This window comes from Puma concolor, chromosome C1, assembly GCF_028749965.1.
Source record: "Puma concolor isolate L17-30 chromosome C1, mPumCon1.1.hap2, whole genome shotgun sequence".
NCBI classification, from domain to species: domain Eukaryota; kingdom Metazoa; phylum Chordata; class Mammalia; order Carnivora; family Felidae; genus Puma; species Puma concolor.
In genome coordinates, this window is record NC_141674.1 from 193,580,422 (window position 1) to 193,607,859 (window position 27,438).

Below are 27,438 nucleotides of genomic sequence, written 5' to 3' on the forward strand. Positions count from 1 at the left end.
CTATTTTTAAATTTCAAAAAAGTTTAGGATAAATTTGTTAAGACTTACAAATGTTTGAGATAACACTGGAGATTCTGCGGATTCAGGCCCATAAAGATATAATTATTGTTTTGGTTATACATACTGTTATCTTCTGTCAGTGGATGGTATGGAGAGCTATACAGTTCCATATCAATACCTTCAAGGAGTAGGCAACCAACTCATGGTCATAGAATCTGAATCATAAGACTGGATGGACTACTAGAATGGCTCTTCAGTCCAAGTGACTTTGGTGCCCAAGAAGGGCAGAGGTCAGGTTGGGGAAGGGAGATTCAGGGAACACTCTCCCTGTTAACCTTCACAACAGTTTTGGGAGATGGATATTATTGTTTCTGTTGTGCAAAGCAAGAAATTGAGGCCGAAAGAAGACAAATCAACCTACTCAAGGCCCCCATGCATTGTAATACAAAGGTAATTGGGTACTTGATTTCCTTAGTTGGAGTTTAACCGTTCTCTTAACAGAATGTCAATAAGGAGCAAGCAGGTTTAGATTAAAATGAGGTTATTTGTATGTAAGGAAGACAGTCATCTCCACCAGTCAGGATGAATATCCCTGGAATGGCTACATTCAGAGACTCTGATTTGTAGGAAGTCTACGGAGTGCCACTGAGCCTAAGCAGTGTCTGCAGGGTGGTTACCACAGGTACAGGAGAGGAAATAGGGAAAGAAAATATAGTGGGAAACACTGGATTCCTTCCCCTCCCCCCGCCATATTGCTAATGAGTATTGGCGCAGAAGTGGGCCTTTTGTGTGTGGGCTTGCTGGGTTGTACAGCAAGAACTGGGTTTTTCCAGTGTGACAGCCTCTCAGCAAATATTTGTGGGTGACCTTAATTGTAAACACTGCCCAGGGGGTTATGGAATTTCTCAGGATTTACAACTGTGCGATTAAGTGGGCACGTTTGTAATTTGATGTGTGTTTTAAACCTCTGAATTTTATGTCGCAGATTAAGGACTTCAGTTATTATTCTTACTATTCTGTCAGTTCTTGCCTGAGGCTTCATCTTGGGGGTTGTTGAATCTCCCTAAAAGTTAATGCTGTGGAAAGCAAGCAGAAATGCTAAATCAAGCACGGGAACGGTGCTTTCTGGCATTTGTACAAACCGAAGCTTCCGTCAGCTGTGCCAGGGCCCCGAGCACTGCGGATGCTGAATCATGAGTCTGGAGTAGAGAAGATTGCATGAGAACTTTATGAACTCAGCAAAGGAGCCACCTTTCCAGGCCACAGTAACCTGAGTCAAACTTCTCACTAACAAGTTCAGTCAGTTTTTTTTTTAGAATCGGAGTAGCTAATTGGCCTCCAGAGGTTATTAGAGGTCCCAGAAGGAAGCCTTGTCATCAACAAGACACATCGAATCTCATATCAGTTATAACTAGAATTTATTTAAAAAAATTTTTTTTTCAACGTTTATTTATTTTTGGGACAGGGAGAGACAGAGCATGAACGGAGGAGGGGCAGAGAGAGAGGGAGACACAGAATCGGAAACAGGCTCCAGGCTCTGAGCCATCAGCCCAGAGCCTGACGCGGGGCTCGAACTCACGGACCGCGAGATCGTGACCTGGCTGAAGTCGGACGCTTAACCGACTGCGCCACCCAGGCGCCCCATAACTAGAATTTAAAAGAAAGGCCATTTAAACTCTGGCAAAGGAAGGGTTTACTGCAGTTTGTTTTCGTTTTCATTGCTTTTCTCTTATTTATGCCTCATTTTCTCCAAACAGATCACATTTCCAAACTTATTTTCTCCCGATATAATGAATTAAGCATAACAGTCTGTTTTTTATGTGTCTATATTTACATATATACCCCAGAAACTGAGTTGACATGGTGCACTATCTTGAAGCAGAATTAAATAAAAAAAATTTTTAAGTTTTTATTTCTTTTTGGGAGAGAGAGAGCAAGAGAGAGAGAGAGAGCAAGCAGGGAAAGGGCAGACACACACACACACACACACACACACACACACACACACACACACACACACAGAATCTGCAGGCTCCAGGCTTTAAGCTGTCAGCACAGAGCCCAATGCAGGGCTCAAACTTGCGAACTGTGAGATCATGACCTGAACTGAAGTCTGACGCTTAGCCAACTGAGCCACCCAGGTGCCCCTTGAAGCAGAATTTTTAAGAAAGCTAATAACATTATAAACATTTTAGCATATTAAATAATCCTCTAGACTTTTATTTCTAAAAATACATAATATTCTTTCCTATTAATTTGCCATAATTCATTTTGAAATCCCATAGTAATAGACATTTAGATTGTTCCCAAACTTTCACTATACAAATAATTATAAGGAAAGGCCCTCCTGATACATGTTGGGCACATCTTTAATAATTGCTTAAGGATTAATTCTGAGAATGGGATTTTCTGTGTCAAAGAATTGGTACTTTTCTTTAAAGGCTTTTGGTACATACTGATAGTTTTTCTTTTTGAAAGTTTATTTAGATCCACCACACTCCCGCTACAGTTACACACGGTTTTTAAAACTTTCTTTTTAAACTTCACATTGCCTTACATGTTAAGAAAATCTTTGTTTTCTTTGTTTCACAGAGTACCAGTGAAGGAAATTAACATGTAAAGATGATTAGGTTCATTAAACCTGTTTCAACCCAGTGTGCAACTTTTCTTCCAAAGGCTTCAAACTATTTAGACAAAAGTATATGTATACATACACACACACACACACACACACACACACACACACACACACACACACAAACACACACATTGGAAAGAATTACTTGGAAAGAAATGGAAAGAATACAAAGCTTATTTGGCTTTGACCTTAAATATAAATGTGGACATTTAAAATATTCTGGAAATTATTTCAGATAGAATGATGAATCCCCCCTTGGAGAAGCTTGTCTAGTTCCTGCTTCACCACTACCAAGGCTCTACCTAGTTCCCACTTTTTGCTAAGAAAGACCAATGTCTTAGGCTTTTATTTTTATTGGACAAAAGTGGGGTATAAGGACTTCTTTCCTTGTGAAGCAAAGATAGGAACTGGAGAGGTAAACAAATTAAGTAGTCAGGATAGAATAGGTGCCAGGCATCAGTATGAATATGGAAGAACTTTGGTTCTGCCTTCCACAGAGCAAGAGCTTTTGTTAGAGTTCCTACACGGTGCTTTACACACACTATATGGCAAAATAACTTCGTTGATTTGTTGATCAACTTTGTTGATGAGCCTAACTAAAAACGAGTTAATTTTTACCGTTTTAGTTCTTGTAAAAGAATTAGGTATCAGGGGCGCCTGGGTGGCGCAGTCGGTTAAGCGCCCGACTTCAGCCAGGTCACGATCTCGTGGTCCGTGAGTTCGAGCCCCGCGTCGGGCTCTGGGCTCTGAGCCTGTTTCCGATTCTGTGTCTCCCTCTCTCTCTGCCCCTCCCCCGTTCATGCTCTGTCTCTCTCTGTCCGAAAAATAAATAAATGTTGAAAAAAAAAAAAAAAAGAATTAGGTATCAGTATGAAAGTGTAAAAGTACTTTTCAACTTTAACATATTTCTATTAAGTCCCTGTTATGTGAACCAATCACTTTGAGCGCTTACTAATACTTTGGTTTCAATTCTGCTGATGAAAAGAACTATCAGCTGGCCAGCAATGTGAGCCTCAACAGATTGATGCTGGACTCCTATCCCCGCTTCCCTCTACGTTATTACTCTTTATCATTATTGGGTGGGGAAAAGGCCCTTTCCTGGCTCTGTTTACTCACCGTGGCTTCTTCCTGCCCCCTTGCTCACTCCCACCCTAGAAGGAAGAGCAGTTCAACCGATGGGAAGGAGTTGGGTATGTCTGGGTAGTTCTTATTCCTGTCTTTCATGGTGTCCATTTCCTTATAGGAAGAGCACAATTTCTGTACTTTTCCACACTCTAAGTTGCACAGTGGCAGCCCAGGGTGTGTGTGTGTGTGTGTGTTTGTGTGTGTGTGTGTGTGTGTGTGTGTGTGTGTGTGGTGGTGGTGGGGGTTTGTTGTTCCGTGTTGCCTACCCCTGGGTTGGTAAGTGTAGCCACCTCACGAGTGAAGCACTAGCAGACCTACTGGATTCTCAGCTAATCCTCTCCTCTGGTATATCAAAAATTAATGTGCCACTTTGATCTGTTTCAGTCCTGTTTCAGCCCTGGGTCACTCTCTCATTTGATTTTTAAACTTGTGTGGGTACTGCTTCACACACTCTAGGATACCTGTAACCAAGGTGCTGGCAACAGTTAAGTGTTGGTGAGGACATGAAGAGGTAGGACCCTCATCTACTTCTGGTAGGAATGTACAATGTTGGAGCTGCTTTGGAAAACATCCTGACAGTTCCTCAAAAAGTGAAGCAGAGAATTACCTATGACCCAGCTGTTCAACTCCCGAGTGGATATCCAAGTGAACTGAAAACATAGGGTTAAGCAAAAACTTGGACGTGGATGTTAACAGCAGCCTTATTCGTAATTATTCAAAAAAGTGGAAACAACCCAAGTGGCCATCAACTGATGAATAAATAAGATGTGATATAGCCACACAAGGGAATACTATTCAGCCACAAGTGATGAAGTACGAATACAAGGTACGGCACGGATGAATCTTGTAAACATTATGCTAAGTCAGAGAAGCCAGCCATGAAGGACCATATGCTATATGATTCCATTTATTCAAAATGTGTAGAATAGGCGAATCCATGAAGACCAAAGGTAGGATATGGCTGCGAGGGCTGGGGTAAGGAGGGATGGGAAGTGACTGCTAATGGGTATGAGATTTCCTTTTGAGGTGCTGAAAATATCCTGGAATTAGGGGTGATGGTAGCATAACTCTGTGAGTGTACTAAAGGCCACTGAATTATACTCTTCAAAAGGGTGAATTTTCTGGCTTGTTAGTTATATCTTAAAGAAAACATAACCCCTCGGGTGGGGAATGGGGACTTACGTACCCACCTTCTCAAAAACATGAATCCTTTGCTCCTTTAAGATTGGTCTTGTCATTCAGGCTCATAAATAAGTCATCTGTATTCATTAAACACACACCGATTTAGCTTACTGTGATCTAGTCCCTCTTCTAGGTACTGGATGTACATCAGTGAACCACGCAGATAAAAATCCCTGTCTTTGTTCTTTTCTTTATCACTGTAATCACATCACCCTCCTAGAAGTTTTTGTGCTTTTTTTTAAAATCAAATCATCACCATGGCTCAGTTCAAGCTCACTTCTTCATGAAGCGTTCTTGGCAGGGATTCCTATTGGAGGAAAATGAGCCTCTGTGGGCATGGCTCCTGGCCGGGAAATTTAAAAAATTCAAGAGAGCAGACAACAGTGGGTCCTCACAAAGCTATTTTAAGTTTGAATAGGATAATTTTGTATGAACTGTTAAAAATTTACATAGCGTTGGTATAGCTAAACTGTTTTAATACTTGAATATTTTTCTCCTATTGGGTTTAATGAAGGTAAACTAAATTGGTATTGGGGTCGCAAGTTCCCTGATTTTCTGAAAAAATTTTTTCGTTTCCTTATGCTGCAGTATTCAAATTCAGGTATATGTGTCCAGGGAAAGATATCTTTTTCTCTTTTGCTATCAGCCATCTGACGTGTTAAATAGATTGATAGACCCTGATGATTGATAAGTTTGAATGTAAAGATATGCATGTAGAATAATCATTTGAACAGAGTGTCATATTTCATTATTATATTCAGCACCTGGAATATCAAAATATACACATTCGTGAGTTAAGACCTGTGTAGTTTTTTTCTCAAATGTTTACCCAGAAGGACAGGAGTTTATTTGAGCTTTTTAAGCAATGACGATAATAATAACTGGTTGGCAGACCTTTACTGACGTGCAGGTGAGCTAGTTAAACAGACACAAAGGTAGAGCAATTATAGAATAAATCAAATTGAAACAATAGGTTCTATTTTCCAATAGGTTGTATTTAAAGTGAGTAGAATCAAACTGTTTCTGTCATTTGATCGATAATACCAGGGAACCAAATCTTTGTTTCCCCCTACACGTTGTTAGCATTGGACTCACAGAGCTGTTATCCCAAGCCACCTCTGATTAGGAAGTGTTTTAAAGGATACACACTCAGTGTTCCATTACTTGCAGGAATGGCCTGGTGGTTTCCAATGGGGTTCTGAGCTTGGAAACCTCCTGGAGCACAGTTGCTATTATTTAAGCGTTATCTGACTTGCAGAATGTTCACCTGTGTGGCAGTGGTAGGTTGGGGAGCATATGTACTAGGATTTTTAAGTTCCTTCGAGTGGCCAATAATTTCCATGTATCAGATGCTCTGTATTTGTTGAATTTAAATAACCAACGGACAGTTTTGAATTCGAATATGCTGATGCCTGTGGGGACTCATATAGACTTATGTCGTGTGCTGAATGAGCCCATTTGGGTTGTCCTGCCTGCTGTTGGCCTAGTCACAGATCTGTGATGTGCTCACAAGTGCTGATCTGGAAGTGGCTGGGCAGTGCTATAGAACTGTCTGAGTCCTTCCCAACTGGGGAAAGAAACACTAACTCGAGAGCCTGAAAACGTGGCATTCAGTTTGGTTTCTTGCTGTCTTTAGCAGTCTTTTAGCACTTTGTGTCTCCCTATCTGTACATGGAGATAGTAGTTACTGTGAGACAATGAGTGTTCAAGATGGTTCGATCCTTGGGTGGAAGGCACCCCCAGAGCTGACTATCCAATGTCAGTGCTCACAAATTCTCTGGGAGTGGCCTCTTTGCACTATTATCGCTGTTACCCGAGAGGAAATGCCTCTTCTCGGTTAGGACTTACTGGATATGAAATACTTCAATAGGTTACTTTGCACTGGTATTTATAAAAGGCTACATATATCTGGAGAGTTGCCAAATAGTATTTGTATGGTAATGCTTTCTTAAAAACTTATATATTTAGTAATAAGAAACTCGGAAAATCCTCGAATACTACCAAATACTAATACTAACTTAGAGTCTGCCAAATTGCTCACAGTGCTTAATATAACTATAGAATTTAGATGTTCAAGCTTTCTAATGATAACAACCATCAGGGATTTCATGTTACCTCAAGTCTTATTTTTCAGAAAATATGGTGATTCACCTTCATATACATGGAGAACCAAAACAATTCCTTCAGATAATATCCTATCTTAATTAAAACAACTAGCAATGACCTTTGTACTGAGAGAGCATCAACCTTCAGTTTCCAATGTGAATGAAGCTTAAGTCTAAGAAAGGACTTGGAAATATTTTCTGGGAGAAAAAAGATTATTTTTAGGAAAATCTGGGAAATAGAGCTTTTCTTAGAAAGGTCAGGTAACTATGACAGGGTTTGCTATGCTTTTCTAATAATCACCTGACTTAAGATAGCCTTTTGGTGTGATACAAAGTGCTAAATAACCAGTTTGATGGAATTTACAGGTCCCTGTGGTTGTTTTTAGAATCATGTGAAGAGTTTGGAATTTAATTGCAGAATATCGACCCGGATTCCCAAATTGCTGAGATGTGTGATACCATTTGTCCTTATAAGTCCCAGTGTTGACTATGCAAATAAAACTTGTCATATTACATACACGTCAATATTTATATAAAAGGTTCCTTTTTGAGAATCAAACCCTATACAAATGCAACCTTTTACAAGATATTAACAAGGTTGAAATACAAAATTTAGACAACCAGCATTGGAAATGTGTTTTATACTCTCGAGGAGGAAAGAAACTGAGTTGATTGGGGAGTGGTCATTTGATGTATGGGTAGACACCCTTAGTCACCGACGAGCCTCTGAGACTATGGTAGTACAGTATAATGAGCAGTGATCAAAATAACTGTAAATCATCGAGAAAAGTCAAAGTGTGTCCAGTACATTCTATTTAAGAAAACCAATAAGAAGCTTCTGGTTAAACAGTGGATTCAATGCTTATATTTATCCCTATTCCATCCCATTAACCTACTCAAATAATAGTTAAAGAATAAAAAAGGATATAAACCCACAAGGACAAAGACAGGAGAAGAAAATACTGCAGACAAGAGGTATCCATAAAATTTTGGGAGATAGAAAGCAGGTGGATGAGGGCTAACTGTGGGGTTTGCGCTTCGTCTGTTCTGCTCATTTCCATTAGGGGAAAACCAAGAAGAAGCAAGCCAATTGAAGAGCCAGGAATTGAAGACACATGAAAACAGAAGGGTTGATTGAAAGTGTGTGTGGAGGGCACTTACAGCCATATAGCCAAGCAGACATCACTTCTCTACTCTAATACAAGAGTTCCATTTATAGAGGAAAATGGAAAGGAGGGAATTATCAGAGAAATAATAAAGGTTTCCTAGAACTGAAGTTCATGCATTTTCTTTTTTAAAACAATTTTAAGTGTTCATTATTTATTTTGAGAGAGAGAGAGAGAGAGAGAGAGAGAGAGAATATCCCAACCACGGTTCCCACTGCTAGTACAGAGCCTGACATGGGGCTCGAGATCATTACCTGAGCAGAAACGAAGAGTCAGATGCTTAACTGACTGAGCCCACTCAGGCGCCTCTGCATTTTCTTTTTTTTTTTTTTTTTTTTCAACGTTTATTTATTTTTGGGACACAGAGAGACAGAGCATGAACGGGGGAGGGGCAGAGAGAGAGGGAGACACAGAATCGGAAACAGGCTCCAGGCTCTGAGCCATCAGCCCAGAGCCCGACGCGGGGCTCGAACTCACGAACCGTGAGATTGTGACCTGGCTGAAGTCGGACGCTTAACCGACTGCGCCACCCAGGCGCCCCGCATTTTCTTGATTAAAAGGTTTGACGGAGTGCTCAGCATAGTGAAAAAGCAAAGACCTGCTCCAAAGCATGTCATGAGATTTCATAAAAATGGGCATAAGTAAAATTCCCTCAATTTCTCTTGAAAGGGGAAATTCTATTTTATAAAAAAAAAAATCTAACATGAGAATAACATCCATTTCTCAGCAGCAACATTAGAAGTTGTGCACAATGCTGTTGAAATGCCAAGAGAAAGTAATTTCCAATCTAGGATTCTCTACCCATCCAAATGATTGATCTAGGGTGAAGATAGAAAAAGAAAATTTTATATGTGCAAGTTCTCACCAAATCTATCTTCCATGATCACTTTTTCAAGAAAGTACCAGAAGATGTGTACCTTCATAAAAAGGGAAGGTGAAACCATGGATGGAGAAGACATGGGGTCTAGGATTCTATATAGAAGGGAGGCAGAAGACTTCCCAGGATGACCCTACACAGAACTCCTGGTTGGTGGCTCTGCATCAGGCCTGGCCGGAGGTTGAGGGGAGACAAGAGGGCTGTCTATAGGAGTAAAATGCATGTGATAAATTACCCGATATGTCTGACCATAGGAGAGGAGTTGTAGATAATATTTCAGACAATGAGAAAGATGTAAGTGCTCAATACATGGGAAAATAAGCCAGCAAATAAACGAATCAAAACATCTCAAAAAATTAAAAGTGGAGCAAGAACGAAAATGTAATCATAGTGACACAGCTGTGAACAGTATGTGCAGAGTCATAATGAAAACACTAAATACCAATTTAACCAAAAACTGATGATGTGGATTGGCATGTATTGGGAGCAAGAGAGGTTTTCGAGATTCTACATTAGGAAGATAATTTCTAAAGTGAAATAAACCAGGATGTAGCAGTATAAATATTCCATTGAGAAATACATAGGCAAACAGTAGGAGAAATCGATAAAAGAGTTAAAGATGATTGCCATGGAGGTGGGGAGAGAGGGAGAAAGTAACTGCTCTATTTTTTTAAATAGGCCTTGTAGTTACTACTTGAATTTGAAAGTTAAGTTCATATAATACTTCCGAAAAATTTTTAAACTAATTTAAAAGGTAGGAAGGCAAATAATAAGGTTTTACGTAGCTTTCCATCAAACACAATTATTAGCAACACCTTTGGGGTCTCTCCTCAGGTAGGTAGAAGACCTTATTCCATAACGACATCAGGTACGTATCTACTCCCTTACATGTTTACAAAAAGTGCATAAGTTGTGCCAGTTGCTTTGGTTTTCTATTCCTGTTATGTTTTTTTTTCTCCTTCATTAAATTTAATAACACAACATCATTATAGAAAAGCTGAAAAATTGCTTAGTGCCTTTTCAGATTTCATATCAACCAAGAGCAGTTTCTAGGCCCATCTTTGCCATTCTTTTGGTTCACAGAAGCTTCTATAAGAGTGAATGATGACAAAGAAAGCTTTGTTAATCAAGTAACCCTTCTGCTTTGTAGGGTGGGGAGCACTGTTACTATCACGGAAGCATCCGAGGTGTCAAGGACTCCAGAGCAGCTCTCTCAACCTGCAACGGACTTCAGTATGTGGGATTCTCAATGGGAGAGTGAATTTGCTTTCATCCATTCACCGTTTCCATCTTTTCTTTCACAGATGTTTGTTGTAGTCAATCTTCTGGGCTGGTCCCATATTCTGTTAACATTTAAAGTTTGCAGGAGATTCAGAGATTAAACAAGTGATTACACAGATTAATATTTAATTGCCATTCTGGTAATTGGAACTGTGAAGTGGAGCATCAGGGACTTATGGGGTGACCAGGAAGGTCCAAGAAGGTTTCCTAGAAGTGTATGCCAGAGGACAAGCAGTCAGGTGGTATTGGTCAGGTGAGGATGGGGGGCCAAAGAGAGAAGTTCGTACATCGACTTCAAGGCAGTCTCTAGAAAAACCTCTTTAAACACCTTTTGGATACAAATGGTAACACTTGATGTAAAGATCTAGTTGTGGCCATGGGGTGGAAAAGGATCTTGAAAATCTTATCTTGCTATACCTCTCAAAATTAAATGCAACAGAGTCATACTGCTTAATGGAAATTCACGATGTGCAGCCATAAGTATACTTCTGTTTTCGTCTTCAGAATCAGATGGTTTTATTTTTTATTTTTTTAATGTTTGTTAAAATGAGAGAGAGAGAGGCAAAGAGAGAGGGAGAGAGAGGTTTCCAAGCAGGCTCCACGCTGTCAGCACGGAGCCCCATGCGGGGCCCGATCCCATGAACTGTGAGATCATGACCTGAGCTGAAATCAAGAGTTGGAGGCTCAACTGATCTAGCCACCCAGGCACCCCAGAATCAGATGATTTTAGATTATTCTAATGCACAAATTACCTATTTTCTTATAGATGATGTTGGATTTGTACAAGAAATTTGTACTAGTTGTACATTGTCTGGAATTATATAACTTGACATACTGGAACTGTATGAATAGTCTTGTTCCAGATTAATCATCTGATCTGTCCATTTTGTTTCAAAAATCAATTATAACATTTATAATATGTATGCCTGTGGGATACACTTTAATACTTCCTGTAGCCTATCTGCTGTCTAGTATAGTGCTGAGACCACAGTGGGATTCCATACAGATATATGAATTAGATTTGGGGCAGTATAAAGACATTTGTCCAGATATACTCTTCATTTTTAAAGATGCAATATGAAGCTCATTTGCTGTTTCTTGCTGTTTGCCATATTTATTAATTTTCTCCTTGTGTGGTTTCTTGCCTTGTAGTGGTATGTTTGAAGATAATACCTTTGTATATATGATAGAACCACTGGAGCTGATTCATGATGAAGTAAGTCTGTGACCTTAGCTTCCTTATGGTGTTTTATTCTTTTTTAAAAAAAATTTTTTTTTAATTTTTTTTCAACTTTTTAAATTTATTTTTGGGACAGAGAGAGACAGAGCATGAACGGGGGAGGGGCAGAGAGAGAGGGAGACACAGAATTGGAAACAGGCTCCAGGCTCCGAGCCATCAGTCCAGAGCCTGACGCGGGGCTCGAACTCACGGACCGCGAGATCGTGACCTGGCTGAAGTCGGACGCTTAACCGACTGCGCCACCCAGGCGCCCCTAAAATTTTTTTTAACATTTATTTATTTTTGAGAAGAGAGAGACAGAGCATGAGCGGGGGAGGAGAGAGAAAGAGGGAGACACGGGATCTGAAACAGGCTCCAGGCTCTGAGCTGTCAGCACAGAGCCCGACGCGGGGCTCGAACTCACAGACTGCGAGATCATGACCTGAGCCGAAGTCGGACGCTTAACTGACTGAGCCACCCAGGCGCCCCATGGTGTTTTATTCTTTTATCATCTTTGCCTTTGAGCCATAAAGAATATTAAGCGGATGTCAGTGTGCATTTATATGCAACACATTTTTTCAAACGTAGAATGACACCGTGAGTTTTGAAGTTTAAATTGCACATCCCAGGTATGTTGAGAAGCTGGTGCTGGTGTGTTGAATTTAGAATATGCAGATTATGACCTGCTGAATGGGGGAACACAAGCCACCTACTTAGGCTCAGCAGGTGGCTCCCTTAGCATCCGAGCTCCCACTTCAGGAAAGTGAAATCCATGGTTGTTTGGATTGACGATGCTGTTCCAGTACACTCACACAGGGGAAGTACAGTCATGGGATTTATTACATGCAGATCCTGGGAATACTGGTGGGGCAGTAAGCCAGAGGCAGGGCAGTCTTCCATCCCAGGCCACGAGTGGGCCAGGGATAGAGAGCAGGATAGCAAGCGCCTATTACTTACGAGGTGGTTGGAGTAGAGGTCCCTAACTTTTAGCAGGATTAATTCCAAGTGGTTATTTTATTTTTTTTATTTTTTATTTTTTTTGAAATTTATTGTCAAATTGGTTCCATACAACACCCAGTGCTCATCCCAAAAGGTGCCCTCCTCAATGCCCATCACCCACCCTCCCCTCCCTCCCACCCCCCATCAACCCTCAGTTTGTTCTCAGTTTTTAAGAGTCTCTTATGCTTTGGCTCTCTCTCCCACTCTAACCTCTTTTTTTTTCTTTTTTTTTCCTTCCCCTCCCCCATGGGTTTCTGTTAAGTTTCTCAGGATCCACATAAGAGTGAAAACATATGGTATCTGTCTTTCTCTGTATGGCTTATTTCACTTAGCATAACACCCTCCAGTTCCATCCACGTTGCTACAAAAGGCCAGATTTCATTCTTTCTCATTGCCACATAGTACTCCATTGTGTATATAAACCACAATTTCTTTATCCATTCATCAGTTGATGGACATTTGGGTTTTTCCATAATTTGGCTATTGTTGGGAGTGCTGCTATAAGCATTGGGGTACAAGTGCCCCTATGCATCAGCACTCCTGTATCCAAGTGGTTATTTTAAAAGGTGCCCTGGGAAAACCAAAGCAGGAACTGAGAGTGGGAATCCTGAACTCAAGTTCTTATCTAAATGTCCAGACTCTGGGTGTGAGCAGGGTTATCAGGCTGTAAAATGCTTAGGCAGCAGCTCAGAAACACAAAAGTTGTTTTTCTCATCAACCAGGTCACACACCAGTAAGGGATGATAAGAGGTGACAAATCTAGGCTTTTGGAAGTGAAGGCAGTTCTTTCCAGTCTATAGAGCAGAGAGGACATTTTGTTTTGTAGTGACCATCTTCTTTTCCTTTAAACTAGCTTTTATTACCACCGCTTCTTTAGATAATTGTATACCCATATACCTAACTTTTATGAGCCTAAGAATCTTCAGTGGGGAAATGTGTAGTTGAACTATGATTATATTAGATAGTATTTAGTTTTCTTTAGAGGTAGGGAAAAAAAATGATGCCTGCAGTTATGCACAGGCCAGCAACCTAGATAGGATACCATGAGGGCATTATGCTAAGTGAAATAAGTCAGACAGAGAAAGACAGATCTTGCTTATATATGGAATCTAAAAATACTGTACTCAGAAATAGAGAACAGGTTAGTGGTTACCAGAAGCCAGTGGGGGAAATAGGTGAAAGTGGTCAAAAGGTACAAACTTCCAGTTAGAAGATAAATGAATTCTGAGAGATAATGTACAACTTGGTGACCAGAGTACATTTGTATATTTGAAAGCGGCTAAGACATTAGGTATTAAAAGTCCTCATTACAAGGAAAAAAATTGTAGTTGTGACATGACAGATGTTAACCACACTCATTATGAAGATTATTTTGCAATATATACATATAGCAGATCATTACATTGTACACCTTAAACGTATACAACATTATATGTCAATTTTATCTTAATAGAATTAGGAAAACAAGAAATCATATACTCTTAAGAGTGTTGCTCACTAATAGAATGTAAATAGATCTGAAATTTGGTCTATATTTGTTAGGTATTGTAGTGGAAGCCAACTACAGGCTGGGCACTATTTTACGTGCTGGGGATAAAGTGGTGAACAAGACAGACATAGAGTCTGAGGCTCATAGAGCTTCTAGTCTACAGGGGGCAGACAGCGATAAACAGGATGAGTAAGTAATTACATATTGTATGTTGGACAGTGGTATGTGCTAAGGAGAAAAAAAAATGAAGCCAAAATATGAAGGTAGAAGTAAACCTTCATATTAACCATCCAGAGAAGAGTGGAATGAGATGGTAGTTTTGAAGGAGGACTTTCAAAAAAATTAGGGAGCTGGAAGAACATTCCAGGAGAACAGCAAATGCCCAGGCCCCGAGGCAGGATTGTTTCTAGCGTGTTGTAGAAACTTTGAGGAACCCTGCTGGTTGGAGAGGGGTGGACAAAGGGGAGAATGGTAGGAGATGAAGACGCTGACAGGCGGCTATAAGGGGAGTCATAGCAGTGAAGAGAGCTGCTAATGGGAAGATAATATTCTGAGAGTGATTGAGTCAGAATATTGCAATCATTTGATGGGGAGGAGAAAACAGTTTTTTTTCTCTTTAGAGATTTCACATGTAGATAAAATAAGTTTTGAGACAGGTACTGGTCATTTAGACTGTTGATAATCACAATTGAACAAACACGTATATTCTTTGTCGTGGCGATGTATATATAAATACCTTGTAAATTTCACATTTGAGACAGAAATGCCATTAAATTTTAAATGTTTAAACCTGTTTTCTTAAACCTTATTGCTTTTCAACTGGTAAATTTAAAAACTACTGGATAACAAAGATACTCTCCCCCCCCCCACCCCCCGATAAAGACATTTTGACTAAGTAAATGTTTTTCCCCTACTGTAGTGGTAGGGAAATAACTTGTATATGGCAAGATTATTTGACTCGGTCAGCCAAAAATTGGCTTTGATTTCTTGCATTGATGAATGGTCCTGTTACCCTAAACAGACCCCCAAAGAACAAAACAAAAAACCCAAAATAACAACTCCCTAAGCCTCAGAGTTTTTAAAAATATAAAATAAGATAATTTTTCTGTGCATCCCTAATAGGTCAATTTTTCAGGTTTGATGAATTCATAAATGTACGTGACTATGTTTAATAAACTGTTGAAAAGGCTTATAAACAAATTATTATTGTCATAGTATTTCAAGTATTGGTTTTATGTTGTTATACCCATAATCATATTCTTCAGGGGCTGATTGTTACATGCTTAATGCCTTTTCTCTTTTGCCTTCCTCCTTACTGCCTACCTTCTGTTCAATTAACAATCTGCCCTCGTCTTCACATGGGGAGAGGGAAAAGAACAGTGCTTGAAACGTTTAAATCAGTCAGTTTTTAAAATTGCGCTGCTAATCCAATTGTGAGTTTCATTGCTCTAGATATCATTTCACTTGTTACCAGAATTAAGAATTTACCAAACTGGAATTTAGATTTTTTGATGTTTAGTTTATTATTATTGGTTTTAGTATGCTTTACAATAAATCAAGTACTATGGATGGTATATTTCTAATGAGAATTCATATTATCTCTCAAGTAATGAGCAGCAAAACTCTTAATTATTGTGAGTCTTTTATGTAATCTATTAAGAACACTCTTTTTATAACTTCCTGATTAAAACTAATACATTGTAGGAAATCTGGAAAGCAAGAGAAGCCAATACTTAACTGCATGGTAATTATCCATTATCCCATCCCCAAGAGAGAATTTCTCTTCACCTTTCAGTATACATTCTTCCAGTTTTTCAATGATATGTTCTCATATATGTTTAAATTAAATGGGATCACTATTCTGTAATATTATTTTAGCTGAATGATGTATCTCTCTGGGCTGCAATATTTTTATTTGTAAAACAAAGGTAAAATATGCGTTATATAGATCTCTTGTGAGGATTAAATCAGGTACTATGTACCCTAACAGTATCTGGCACATACCAGGCACTCAGTAATGGAAGCTAATAGTAATAACAGTAATGGAAATAAGATGCTTCTAAAAGCATAGTTACTAGGGCAAAGGATATGAATATTTTCAAGGTCGTTGATAGACATTGCTAAATTTCTCTTTGAACTGTGCTCCCAATTTACTCCTATCAGCAGAGTATGAGAGTGCTTTTTAACTTGCCACCATAATTAACTATGGTTATCATAATTTAAAAACCTTTGCCAACTTGACGGCAAAAATTGGTATGTCTTTTTTTAAATTTGCATTTTGAAGGAGTATTAAAGCATTCATTATATATATATATGTATGTATATATTCGTTGAGCATTTGTGTTTCTTTTTTTGTGAGTTTCCTATTCATTGCTTTGAAGAAAGCTGAAGTTGAAAAGTAGCTAATAAAACTATGCTTTTATCTACACTGGAGCAATTGGATGGTGCTCTATTTTATTTAAAATTAGAGTTTCAATAAGACATACTTTTCATTGTTGATAGCTAAAATATTAGCATACAAATGTTCCCATTTTCAGAAAGATATGGTAGAAAGTTCTAACACTGTTCCAAAGAAGCTTGATCACATCTTGCTTTTTAATTGTCTGCCATTGTTTTTGTTTCAGAAAAGCACAGGTCGACCACATATAATCCAGAAAACCTTGGCAGGACAATATTCTAAGCAAATGAAGAATCTCAGTAAGTTCTAATTAAGATAGCCATTTTATATTGTATAATAGGAGCCGTGACTTGGTGGAGCTCAGTACACGCAGGCTTAGTGGGAGGTGGAATTGGTCAGTGGCGAGCAATGTGGGTGGGCAGTGGCATTGCCTGTGGCTGGCGTGTACTGAGGCTTGGAGAGTCATTGCTGATGGAAATACCGAAATATGAAGCCCGGGAGTAAAGCTCTGTTAGGAACCAGAGAGTGTGGCTAAATTTAATGGTGATCTGCAATCAGATGCATCCTTAAATTTCCTTGGCAGTTTACTGCTGTTTAGCCAATTTGTATTATCTCTCTCTTATGCTCTGGTCCTGAGGCATCTTAAGCACGCTGATGTTGACAAAAGCTTCTTTTGGATTATTGGGGTATTTGATATTATTTCTGTATATTAATGCCAAAAGTCTTTGATAGTTTATGCAAAATCTTATGCCATACATTATTTTTAATTCTAAAATGAATTAAGCACAGTGAAATTCTCCCAAATTTTCAGATATTGAGGGTCAGGTGGTTGTAGGTCAAATATGCATATTCTAATGAGTCTTGAACAGCTCATTACATTTTGGGTGATGTTTGGAAGAAAATGATATTTGCATTATAAATTAATTAATTTGTGAATTATAAATGGAATTAGATTTGTGACCATGAGGATGTGAAATGTTTAATGATTGGCATACTTTTTTCACCTTAGTTTATTTTGATTTTGAGATGACGTGTGTTATCAATGTTGCTGTTCCTTCACGTAGTAATTTTATTTTATTTTATTTTTTTATCATGATAAGTGTGCTGTTTAATCTCCATAACCTATTTCACCCATTTTCCCCCAGCCACCTCCCCTCTGGTAACCATCAGTTTGTTCTCTGTAGTTAAGAGTTTCTTGGTTTGTCTCTTTCTCTCTTTTTTTTCCTTTGCTTATTTGTTTATTAAATTCCACTTATGCATGAAATCATACGGTAATTGTCTTTGACTGACTTATTTTGCTTAGCATTATACTTTCTAGCTCCATCCATGTTGTTGCAAATGGCAAGATTTCATTCTTTTTTTTGTGGCTGAGGAATATTCTATTGTATATATATATATATATATATATATATATATATATATATATATACCACGTCTTCTTCATCCATTCATCTATTGATGGACACTTGGGCAGTTTTCATAGTTTGGCTATTGTAAATAATGTTGCAGTAAATATAGGAGTGCATGTATCCTTTTGCATTAATGGTTTTGTAGTTTTGGGATAAATATCCATAGTGCTATTGCTGGATTGATTGTAGGGTAGTTCTGTTTTTAACTTTTTGAGGAAACTTCATATTGTTTTCCACAATTACTGCACCAGTTTGCATTCCCACCAGTAGTGCAGGAGGGTTCCTTTTTCTCCATATGCTCGTCAACACTTGTTTCTTGTGTTGTTGATTTTTAGCCATTCTGACAAGTGTAAGGTGGTATCTCATTGTAGTTTTGGTTTGCATTTCCCTGATGATGAGTGATATTGAGCATATTTTCATGTGTCTGTTGGCCATCTGTATGTCTTCTTTGGAGAAATGTCTGTTCATATCTTCTGCCCATTTTTAATTGGATTATTGTTTTTTGGGTGTTGTATCAGTTCCTTATATATTTTGGATACTGACCCTTTATTGGATGTTACTTGAAAATATCTTTTCCCATTCAGTAAGTTGCCTTTTAGTTTTGTTGATTTTTTCTTTTGCTGTGCAGAAACATTTAATTTTGATGTAATCCCAATAGTTTATTTTTGCTTTCGTTTCCCATGTCTCAGGAGACATAGCTAGTAAAATGTTGCTATGGCTGATGTCAGAGACATTACTGTCTGTGCTCTCTTCAAGGATTTTTATTGTTTCAGGCTTCACATTTAGGTTTCTGATCCATTTGAGTTTATTTTTTATGTGGCAAAAGAAAATGGTCCAGTTTCATTCTTCCAACATGTAGCTATTGTTGAAGAGACTGTCTTTTTTCCATTGTATATTCATTCCTCCTTTGTGGAAGATCAATTTACCATATAATTGTGGGTTTATTTCTGGGTGTTCGGTTCTATTCCATTGATCTATGTGTCTGTTTTTGTGCCGGTACCATACTGTTTTAATTACTACCACTTTGTAATATAACTTGAAGTTTAGAATTGTGGTACCTTGAGTTTTGTTTTTCAGTATTGCTTTGGCTATTTGGTGTCTTTTGTGATTCCATATAAATTTTAGATTGGTTGTTTCTAGTGCTGTGAAAAATCCTCTGGTATTTTGATAGGAATTGCATTAAATCTGTACATTACTTTGGGTAGTGTAGACATTTTAACAATGTTTGTTCTTCCAACCCATGAGCATGGAATGTCTTTGTATCATCTTGGATTTCTTTCATCAGTGTTTTATAGTTTTCAGAGTACAGGTCTTTCACCACTTTGGTTAAGTTTATTCCTAGATGTTTTATTGTTTTTGAGGCAATTGTAAAAAGTATTGTTTTCTTAATTTCACTTTCTTCTACTTCATTATTAGTGTATAGAAATGCAACAGATTCCTGTACATGGATTGCATATCCTACGACTTTGCTGAATTCATTTATCAGGTTTTTGGTGGAGCTGTTAGGGTTTTCTGTATATAGTATCATTTCATCTGCAAATAGTGACAGTTTTACTACTCCCTTACCAATATGGATGCCTTTTATTTCTTTATGTTGTCTACTTGCTGTGGCTAGGATTTCCAGTACTATGTTAAATGAAAGTGGTGAGAGTGGAGGTCCTTGTCTTGTTCCTGACCTTAGGGGAAAAGCTCTGTTTTCCATCATTGATTATGATGTTGGCTGTGGGTTTTTCATTTATGGCCTTTATTATGTTGCGGTATGTTTCTTCTAGACCTACTTTGCAAAGGATTTTTATCATGAATAGATGTTGTAGTTTGTCAAATGCTTTTTCTGCACCTGTTGAAATGATCATATGGTTTTTACTCTTTCCCTTATTGATGTAATGTATCATGTTGATTGTTTTGTGAATATTGAACAGCACTGGCATCCCAGAAAGAAATCTCACTTGAATGTGGTGTATGATTTTTTAAAATCTATTGTCAGATTCAGTCTGCTAATATTTCAGTTCATCAGGGATATTGGCCTGTAGTTCTCTTTTTTTGTGGTGTCTTTATCTAGTTTTGGTATCAGGGTGATACTGGCCTCATAGAATGAATTTGGAAGTTTACCGTCCTTTTCTATTTCTTGAAATAGTTTAAGAAGAGTAGGTATTAACTCTTCTTTAAATGGTAGAATTCATCTGTGAAGCTGCCTGCTCCTGGACTTTTATTTTTGAGGAATTTTTTGATTTCTGATTCAATTTCATTGCTGGTAGTAGGTGTGTTCAAAGTTTTTATTTCTTCCTGCTTTAGTTTTGGTAGCTTTACATAATATTTTAAAAACATACTCCCATTGAACTGTAGTCAAGTATAAATTTTGGTATTCTTTTTTCTTTTACACAGGTATGGAAGGCAGTGACCAGTGGCCCTTTTTATCCGAATTGCAGTGGTTGAAAAGGAGAAGAAAGAGAGCAGTGAATGTGAGTGTGGCATTGAATCATGGTCAGGGCCGCTTCACTCAGTTGAATTGTGTGCCCAAAATCATATAATATCTCAGTGTGTCTAAAGCAGTTTAAATTTGGGCAACTTCCTCTTACAAACAAAAACAACCAACCAAACTCCTCCTGTGATTTGAGTCTTATAGACATATGAGCCTTTTCCATTAGTGATATAAACGGATTCCAGTGTCCTATGAACACTGATGGAGTGTATTGTATTAGCTTCCTTTTCAAAGCATGTTCTTACAAAAATTACAGTGTGTTTTTTTCTATTAAAAGTACAGCAGACTTTTTCTCACATGGCTTATATAACAAATTTGAAACATTTTGATAAACAAAAAGTGTAAGGGGAAGCATTAGATTTTGAAATGTTGGCTAATTATGCTTATTTGTATTTCTTTCAAATTAAAAGTTCTGCAACACCAAAATTTGAAGCTGGATGTGTTTTTCTAAGGATCTATTTGATCATTAGTATCATGACAGTTACTAAATAAGAATCATGTAATTATAATCAACAACAATCATATAGCTCCCATGTATTGATAAATGTATAGGAGCTTTGTCATTGAAATTATGTTCCTAGTCTTTTTCATAATAGATTAGAAAGCTGTAATGATGGGGACTGTTTCGTAATTACATGGTGAATGCTATGTAACCGAGAATTAATTCCACAGCATATAGATTACATGGTAATTTACGAGATAACTTAATGAGTAATTATACTGAAAATTGCACATTTTAGATAATGTTTTACTGAATGTATTTTTTTGTGAAAAAATTAGACCACCAGCCATCAGAAACTTAGTTACAGGTTAAATCGTCCTCTCTTTTATGAGCCTTTCTTCATATTATGTTGATTGTGGATACAATTTTTGTTTTTTTACTTAGAGACTTTTTTCTTGTTGTTTTCCTTACTCTTGAAGATGTGGTTGGTAATAATAAGTTTTATATAGGCTACTGATATTTCATGATAGTCCACCCTTATCAAATGTAAACTGATGAATGACCTTGTACATAAAGAAAAAAGAGTCATCATTATTTATTTCCCAGTTATGAAAAAAGAAAGTCCAAATGATGGCTAAAATGCTTAGCACTTGCTTTTAAAATTATCTAGTAATAATCAAAATTTAGAAGAACTTGGAAAATAGTAATTGTCAATGTTTGTTCCTTTAGGAAGTTGTGTGGTTAAAATGTAATACGTTATTATTATAATTTCACTCCATTGAGTTAATGTGTCTTTTGACTATATGTATATATTTTAAATTTTTTTGTTTATTTACTTATTTTGAGAGAGCACATGCATGCAAGTGGGGGAGGGGCAGAGGAAAAGGGAGAGAGAGAATCCCAAGCAGGCCCCACGCCATCAGCACGGAGCCCGACATGGGGCTTGAACCCACAAACCAATGGATCATGACCTGAGTCTAAACCGAGTCAGACGCTTAGCTGACTGAGCCAGCCAGGCTGCCCTTCTCTTAACTATATTGATAGCTGTTCCACGTGTGCTGTGCTATTCTTATTAAATGAATTTTAAGTAGATTTTCTTTGAAGTTTGAAGTAGATATGAATCTTTTTTTGGTCACAGTTTAATGCCAAAAAAATTGAGAATACTTATTTTAGCAGAATTATACTGTGCATTTTTCTCTAGAATATTTTTACATATGAAAATCATATAAAAATAACATGGGCTGTTCTTTGATGAGTATCTTAATGATAATTAAATACAATTCTTCTCTGAATACTTGAATGTTTGCCCACACTTTACAGTCACTTTCTTTGATCTCCTCACCAAGTTTCCTCCAGGGTGTTTATAAAGGTTCTTTGGAAATTCAGAGTCAATCTCCAAGTTCAGAGTTAGCATCAAAGATATAGCTGACCACTCTGACCATATATATTTATTTTCCACAGCCATCTCGTGGTGTGTTTGAAGAAATGAAATATTTGGAACTTATGATTGTTAATGATCACAAAACGGTAAGAATATAAGGAATTAGTGAGTTTTAAACCTGGTAGCTTGCTTAAGAAAGAGTACATTTCACTTTATATTTAAAAATTATTTGTTACTTACTAAGGCCAATATATTTAGATGTTTTATTTCTTTGGAACTATTGAATGGCTTGATTTATTTCATGGTTTTTGGAAATAGTGGGTTTTATAGAATTTTCACAACTCTAAACTTTCCTTTTATTTAGTGATTATAATTAATGAGTTTAACTATCTGTTTGATGTCTTTTACACATCTTCATTTAAAATTTTTATCCTCTACTTTTCGTCATCTATCTGGCCACTACGTTTTTAATTTTATCACGTGTCTTTGTTCTGCTAACATTTTTTTCTTAGTAATTATTATGGCCTGTGACAAAAATAGTTATAGGAGATAAACATGTATAATAAAGGCATATCCAAAGAGACTATCTTTGATGATTTATCTTCTTTAAATTTTAGAAAGATGAATAATATTGTGTTACTTATGTCAAAGTAAAATGTAAGTTAGCGTGTCACCTCAGTAACATTTAAGAGACATGAAAAATGATTATTGCCTCCTTTAGCCCTTCTTGAAAATAGAGTAGAAACTTTCTTAACCTTATTTTGCTTAATCATGTCCCTTATAAAATGGGTTGGCTGAAGCCTACAGCTTTCTAAAGAGTCTAACCAACACTTGATTTATAATGTTTGCTGATATCGGCGGTGTAAATACTCCCATCGTAGCTGATTTCAAGCTACCCAAGTGAGGTCACTAGATGAGGAGCTGGAAAAAGTTGCATCCAGTTGGCTCTTGTGAACTGTTGGGAGGGGGCTCCAGAACCCCATGGCCACACTTCCCAGACTGGGTAGGCCAGTCGTAATTTTTGTTGTAATTACATAACTTAGTTAAAAAATTATATAAACTAAAACAAAGAGTACTTTTATGAAAACTCAGTTACATTCTGGAAAGATGAGAATCTTTAAGAAATACCTGAAAGTCAGGTATGGGTGAAAAACCTGTAAAGGATTGCAGCAAAAATTCAGATTGCCTCACATATATCATTAACTCCTTTTTTTAAAAAAGTTTTTTTAACATTTATTTATTTTTGAAAGACAGAGAGAGACAGGGTACTAGTGGGGGAAGGACAGAGAGATAGAGGGAGGAGACAGAATCCTAAGCAGGCTCCAGGCTCTGTTGTCAGCACAGAGCCTGATGTGGGGCTCAAACGCACGAACTGTGAGATCATGACCTGAGCTGAAGTTGGATGCTTAACTGACTGAGCCACCTAGGCACCCCAAGTCCTTGTTTTATTTTGAGGAGACCAAATTAGATTAGCAGACTATAGGGTAAAGTGACAACATGAAATTCTAATTAGTAGAGGCTACTCAAAAAAGGCCTTGAAACCGTGTATTTAAAAATGTGGTGACTTAATTTATTTTTAAACTTTTATTTGAATCTCTATTTAGCAGACATTTTCCATTAAGTTGCCAAGTACTAGTTCAGTTATGTTAAATATTATTCAGTGGAATACCTCTTCATTTTATATGCAGATTTATTTTATTTACCAGTAGCTTTTTTATATATTGCTTGCTATATGTTAGAAGCAGCAGAATTTATCAGAATTACATATAATTTAGGAGAGGTCTTTTCTGGTGGGAAGGAAAACCAAATGAATTTTAGCTAATGAACACTAAAAAAGGAGTTTCAAAAGGACATTAATTTTCTTGAAACCCCAAGATAATTTTTCATCTGAACTATTTTTGTTGATTGGCCCAATGAGTTTTTATCTAGCTACTTCTCAGTCCTTAGCACTGTGGTATGTTGTGAAATTAGGGCTTTAGACACTTAAGCTTTTCCTAATACCCATTATATAAATACTTTTAAAGTAGTGGAAGCAATAATTAAGCTACATGCAATGCCTTTAAATTCACAAAGTACGTTCGCATATAGCTGGGAATTAATAGAACAGTTCTTCAACCGATTACTTGTAATTCCACATTTCCTGGTCCACCATACTCTATTGGGAAGGTACATAAAGCTATAAATCAAAGAGTAGATAGCAGTAACTGTATAAATAGAAAAAGAAAAAAAATTTAAATTTATATGCTTTGAATTTATTTTTTAATCCTTTTAAATGGAAGCATGTGAATAATCTTGTCTTTGTCTTATGAATGATACAGTAGCACCCTCCCATTAAAATACCATTTTCATAAATAGAGATTTTCTGCACATTATACCATATATTCTGTGATAAAGTTAACTTGTTTCCGCTACCAAATTTGTTAATGGTAAACCTTGGTAATTACTTTATTATAATTAAAATTGAGTGAGAACTAGGCATGATATGTTCATTTATCTTTGAAGCTAGAAGAAAAGAACCGTAATTTGCAGTGATAAATTTGGAGGCAATGCACAGTAAGAAACGAAAAAAAAAAGTTTTTAAGTAGTTGTTGAATTTGATTGACACAAAGAAGTAGTAATTCAGAACATGGATCAGAGTACTGAAATTCATGTTTTGAAAGTAAAACTGAAGTAGAATAATTACCATCTATTTTTTTTAATATCTGAATATTTGCTCTTGGGTTTTAGAATGATCATCCCTGGAATTACTCATCATACAATCTGTGCTAGATGAAGCAGCACAGTTGTTTTGATAACCGTCATCCTTGGGTTGAAAATCAAGCTTTAATTTTAATTTTTTCAAAAATCAAATTTCTTAAATGTTGTAATTGTTCAGGAAGGAAAGTAAATTTGGCACTTTAAATGTAAATTATTTTCAGTGATCACAAAATGTGAAAGTAAGTTTTATCATAAATGGAGATTGCACAGTTTCTTTGTATGCAAAATTAGTTCTCATTCATTCAGGGACTAGAAACATTTTGCCTACATTCACATTCAAGCTCACCTCTTTAATTCAGAGTAACCTAATATTGGCTTCCTGAAAAAATGCAGACACCTTACTTTGAACAAGCATCATGTTTTCAGTGGCTTTCAATTAGAAAAGAAAAATCCCTCAATTTTGTAGAAAGCATCTTAGTAGCTGTCTGGTGGAACCTAATTTGTGAGCCAATTATAGCCTTGATAAGGGTCTGCAAACGTTTCTTTGAGCCACTTGGGCTAAATATAAATATGAAAAACCTTACTCTAATAGACAGTTGGTTGAAATATTTTAAAGTGCACAAGAAAATGTCTTGCTTACATTTTTGCCATGTCCTTATGTATAAGTCAAAGAGTGCAGGTGTGTTATAACTCAGACATTTTTTTCAATTTAAACTTCAGTTTAAACCCTATTTAAAAACCACCGTATTTATGGGCACCTAACCAATTATGAGTTCTCATCAATAATCATGGTTTATCGGGAATATACATAAACTATTTTATAAGAATTGTTAACGGAAAAGTTTTAGCTCCTGTCTGAACCCAGAGTAGGCATTGAATTCCATCTGTGTGACCTTGGATAAGTTCTTCGTCCTCTCTGAACCTCATATTTCTCAAAGGGGGCTAATAAACACCACCTCACAGAATCGTGAGGCGCATATATTTGTTGTAGCAGAAACACTTACTGGTCCTGGTAAATCCTAGCTGCTCGGGTAAATGGCACTTCAGGTGAACAAATCCAGTGGGTGCTGCTAGCTGTCATCATTCGATTCGTGCTCTCTCAGCAGCCTTGGACGCGGCTCAGCACACTCTCCTATTTGAAACATTTTCTTCATCTCTCAGCTTCTGTGACACAACAGTCCCCCCCACCTCCCTAGTTATTTCTTCTTAGTCTTGTGTACCTGGCCTCTAGCATTTTGCGAATACCCCTAACTTGGTTTTGGGCTTTCTTTTCTTTCTAGAACTCCCCCAGAGTGCCCACTTCCAGTCTCAACCTTTAACTAGTATCATGACTTTAAACTTGACCCTCTCTACTTTATGCCTCCAGCCTCCTGGATCCATCGTTATGTATCCACTGTCTGCTTGCATGCCTACTTCCGTACTGAATAGGCTCATCTCCACCATTTCTGAATCACAACTCTTGATTCCTTGGTCCTAATCTTCTCTTCTCCTAGTCTTTCTCATTATTTTAAATGGCACCACTATTCCCCCAGCTATCCAAGTTCAAAACGTAGGAGTCATCTTTTATTTTCTTCTTTCCTCACCTCCCACATCGTATACATCGGCAAGTCGTGGGACCCCTGCCTTCAGAGTGTGTCCACTTACTTCTCTGTCCAGATACCCAGCCTTCCTTACCTCTTACCTGGACCATTGCAGTAGTTTCCCGGCAGGTCCCTCTCCTTGCATGCTGGACCCTCTCTAATTCATTTACCCCACAGTGGGCAGAGTGGGCTTTCTAAAAAGGAAAATAGAGACGTGGAAATTACAAACATGAAATAAGTGAAAAACATCACATTTTGATAGACTTCCAAAAAAGACCTCATTTTGTTAAATTTTTTAACTTGCATGTCATATTTTTCCAGATAATTATATTATAAAAAGAAGTCTACAAAATGGACAAATTAATGTTCAGAAGAAAATAAAGTGAATTGTAATAGGTGCCTTAGAATAGGTGTCAGCTAATATCTTTCCTTTCTTTTTTGTGATGTGTGCTTCTTCACGTTGAGACTTTTTAACATTTTCATCACCCCAAAGGGACTCAGTGTTGAGACTTTTGCTTTTAGCTTAAAAAATGTCTTTGATATTTTTTAGTCTGTGGAATTTGCTGGACAACTTAAAATCCTTAGCTATTTACAGCAACTTCTTTATGCTAGGTTTGAAAGCCCTGTTAAAGTACCTTAAGTTTTTTCAATCAATACGATGTTTTATGGCCCAGTTATATGCACAGATTGATGTTCACTACCAGTAAAGAACACATAAAGATAGTTCAGGTCAGATTGGAATGCACAGTGGCAGCGGTAACATAGAGTCTGAGTCTGTTCTGAGTCCAAGTCCATTCAGGTTGGCGTAACAAAACACCGCAGCCTGGGTGGCTTATGAATAACAGAAATTAACTTCTCACTGTTCCAGGGGCTGAGGAGCCCAAGACTGTGGTGCCAGCATGGTTGTGTTCTGGTGAGGGCCTGCTTCCCGCTTCATAGCCAGCACCTTACTCTGTCCCCATTTCTTCTAG

At 37.4% G+C, this 27,438-nt stretch overlaps 1 protein-coding gene across 6 annotated transcripts in view; it reads left to right on the forward strand.

The window, feature by feature from the left end:
• The window catches only part of ADAM23 (ADAM metallopeptidase domain 23), a 194,794-nt gene that overhangs the window by 97,824 nt on the left and 69,532 nt on the right, over nt 1–27,438 (forward strand). For all 6 annotated transcript variants that reach the window (XM_086719442.1, XM_086719444.1, XM_025929762.2 and 3 more), the window contains exons 5-9: nt 10,244–10,326; nt 11,527–11,590; nt 16,706–16,778; nt 20,271–20,347; nt 22,271–22,336. In XM_086719442.1, the coding sequence (XP_086575568.1) occupies nt 10,244–10,326; nt 11,527–11,590; nt 16,706–16,778; nt 20,271–20,347; nt 22,271–22,336 (363 nt within the window). The remainder of the gene's footprint in view (nt 1–10,243; nt 10,327–11,526; nt 11,591–16,705; nt 16,779–20,270; nt 20,348–22,270; nt 22,337–27,438) is intronic.